The sequence below is a fragment of the Alligator sinensis genome, unplaced genomic scaffold (assembly GCF_000455745.1).
Source record: "Alligator sinensis unplaced genomic scaffold, ASM45574v1 scaffold1241_1, whole genome shotgun sequence".
Taxonomy (NCBI): Eukaryota; Metazoa; Chordata; order Crocodylia; family Alligatoridae; genus Alligator; species Alligator sinensis.
Window position 1 is genome coordinate 334,501 of NW_005842202.1, and position 1,991 is coordinate 336,491.

A 1,991-nucleotide genomic window follows, 5' to 3' on the forward strand; every position below is an offset into this window, starting at 1 on the left:
CCGTGTCCGGGGCCGGGCCGGCGGGGCCAGGCTGCTGAGCGGTGAGTCTGCCCCGCCCGCAGCCCCTGCTCCTGCTGCCGCCTCCCGAGGCACCCGCGCGGCTCTGCGGGCGAAGCGGATATCTTTGATCTAGACCAACTTAAAAAAAAGTTAGGAAAATGTTTTGAGCAAGACCCCTTCATGAGGCTGAGGACGTCTCTGGAGTCACTGCACGCTCCTCCTGGATGGAGACCGTCCTCCGCGCTTTCACTTGGCAGCTCTGCAAGGAAGACCCGGGTCCTAAATGCTCCTGACGGTAGCCTAAGAGCGATGCCGGAGCGCGGGTGGTCCGGCGAGGGTTTCTTAGGGTGATGTCTTGTAATGGGGTAAAGGTAGCCAGGCCGTCCAGCACTAAGCAACGTGCAGGTAACCGGGGTTTGTTACCTGCATGCAGGATCTGCAGCACGGCAGGTGTGCAGGTGAAGTGCACGGTGCAGCCTGCACGCTGCTGGCCTGCTCCCTCGAATACGTGATAGCGATAATGCATGCACCTCGAGCCCTTTTGGGACTCCGCCGGGAGTTCGGAGCAGCGAGCTCCAGAGACCTGTTACAGCGCGTGGAAGAAATGTATTTTCTGCCCTCACATTTTAACCGGTTGTCTCCTCTCCTGTATTCGGAGAGCCATACATTTTGGGGAGTTGGGCTGCTGGCAGCTCTGTGACCTGTGGACTCTGAGCCTTGTCCGCAGCTCATTGAAGTTTTGGGTCCGGCACTTTGCAGGTGGTGAGAAGGCAGGGATTCAGTCTGGGAGGGAAACCAAGCAAAGGACTGTTGTTTCGTATTGACGAACATTGGGGATGGAGCATCTCTCCATTGCCTAATCGATAACTCGCCACACAGTGAAGTCGCTATTTGGACAGCTAACTTGTAGGGACATCTGGGAAGCGATCGGCTGCATTCGATCTTTCCTTAGCTAAAAGCAATGGCAGGTTGGCCGCCCAGACTCAAATGTTCTGCCAGTTTGTGGGAATAGCTGGGTAATTAGGAACTGATGCTATTCCTATACAGTTCCTGCAGATTGATAACGATTTGCTATCTGTATTTCCCCTGTTGCTTTCCTGACAGCAGCGGACCTGTTCCTCAGAGGAGGTAGAGTATCTTGTCTTTTCCACCAATGCTGCATGCCTAGGAAACTGTCAGTTGAAAATGCAGTCTGTGTAGAGACACGCTTTAAATGAAGCTTTTATAGCACCCACCAGTGTAACTGCTTTGGGACGTGCGCTACAGTTTTAAACATCCTGCTCTTTATTGGATTTAAATCTCCAATGCAGAAAGCATTTCAGCTCTCGTTATAGTAGTGGTCCAGCTGAAGGGTGCAGGGTTGGGAAAAGGCAGGCAGGCATTTTTTAGAAACGTTGGATTATGATGCAGAAGTTAAGAGCAACCCATCCTTGATGCTTTTCTATTTACACTACCATTGCTGCTTTTTCTTCTGCGACTGCTAAATGTTTTTCCCCTAGCTTACCAGGCTGTGTATATCACATGCTCGAGAAGAAATATTTGTTCTGTAAAACAACATGCTTTGTTTCCACTGTTTAAATATGTTGGAATGTTTGGTTATGAAATGTTCGAGGACACCATTTATAGCCTAAGCGTGGCTGCTCACTTTGATCTGCACTTTCCTTCTTTTACAATCAAAATAAGCCTCCCTGCTCCGTGCATGAGCAAGACGTTGGCTTGTGGCCATCTGAAAACAGCCGCTGTTTACTTCCTCAGAAGTGAACGGCACCGCAGTCTGCAACAGTCTGACCACGTCAGACTGCATGCGTGTGCGTCCAGCTCCCCAAACCTATTCTGCACCTCTCGGGAGGTAAATAATTATTATTCCTGGGCCTGCAACTCTCTTGGTGAGTTTTTAACCAGTTACCTTCTTATCAAATGGCACATAATGCAGCATCTCTGTCTTTTGTAAAAAGATTTTGGACCACATTTGCTCACTGACCAGGCATTTA

The 1,991-nt window shown here is 50.2% G+C and overlaps 1 protein-coding gene across 4 annotated transcripts in view; it reads left to right on the forward strand.

The window, feature by feature from the left end:
- The first annotated feature begins 161 nt into the window (after positions 1-161).
- LAYN (layilin) overlaps positions 162-1,991 on the forward strand; it is a 9,924-nt gene continuing 8,094 nt past the window's right edge. For all 4 annotated transcript variants that reach the window (XM_025207669.1, XM_025207671.1, XM_025207672.1 and 1 more), the window contains exon 1: positions 162-295. In XM_025207669.1, coding sequence (XP_025063454.1) covers positions 181-295 — 115 coding nt within the window. In that variant the 5' untranslated portion in view covers positions 162-180. The remainder of the gene's footprint in view (positions 296-1,991) is intronic.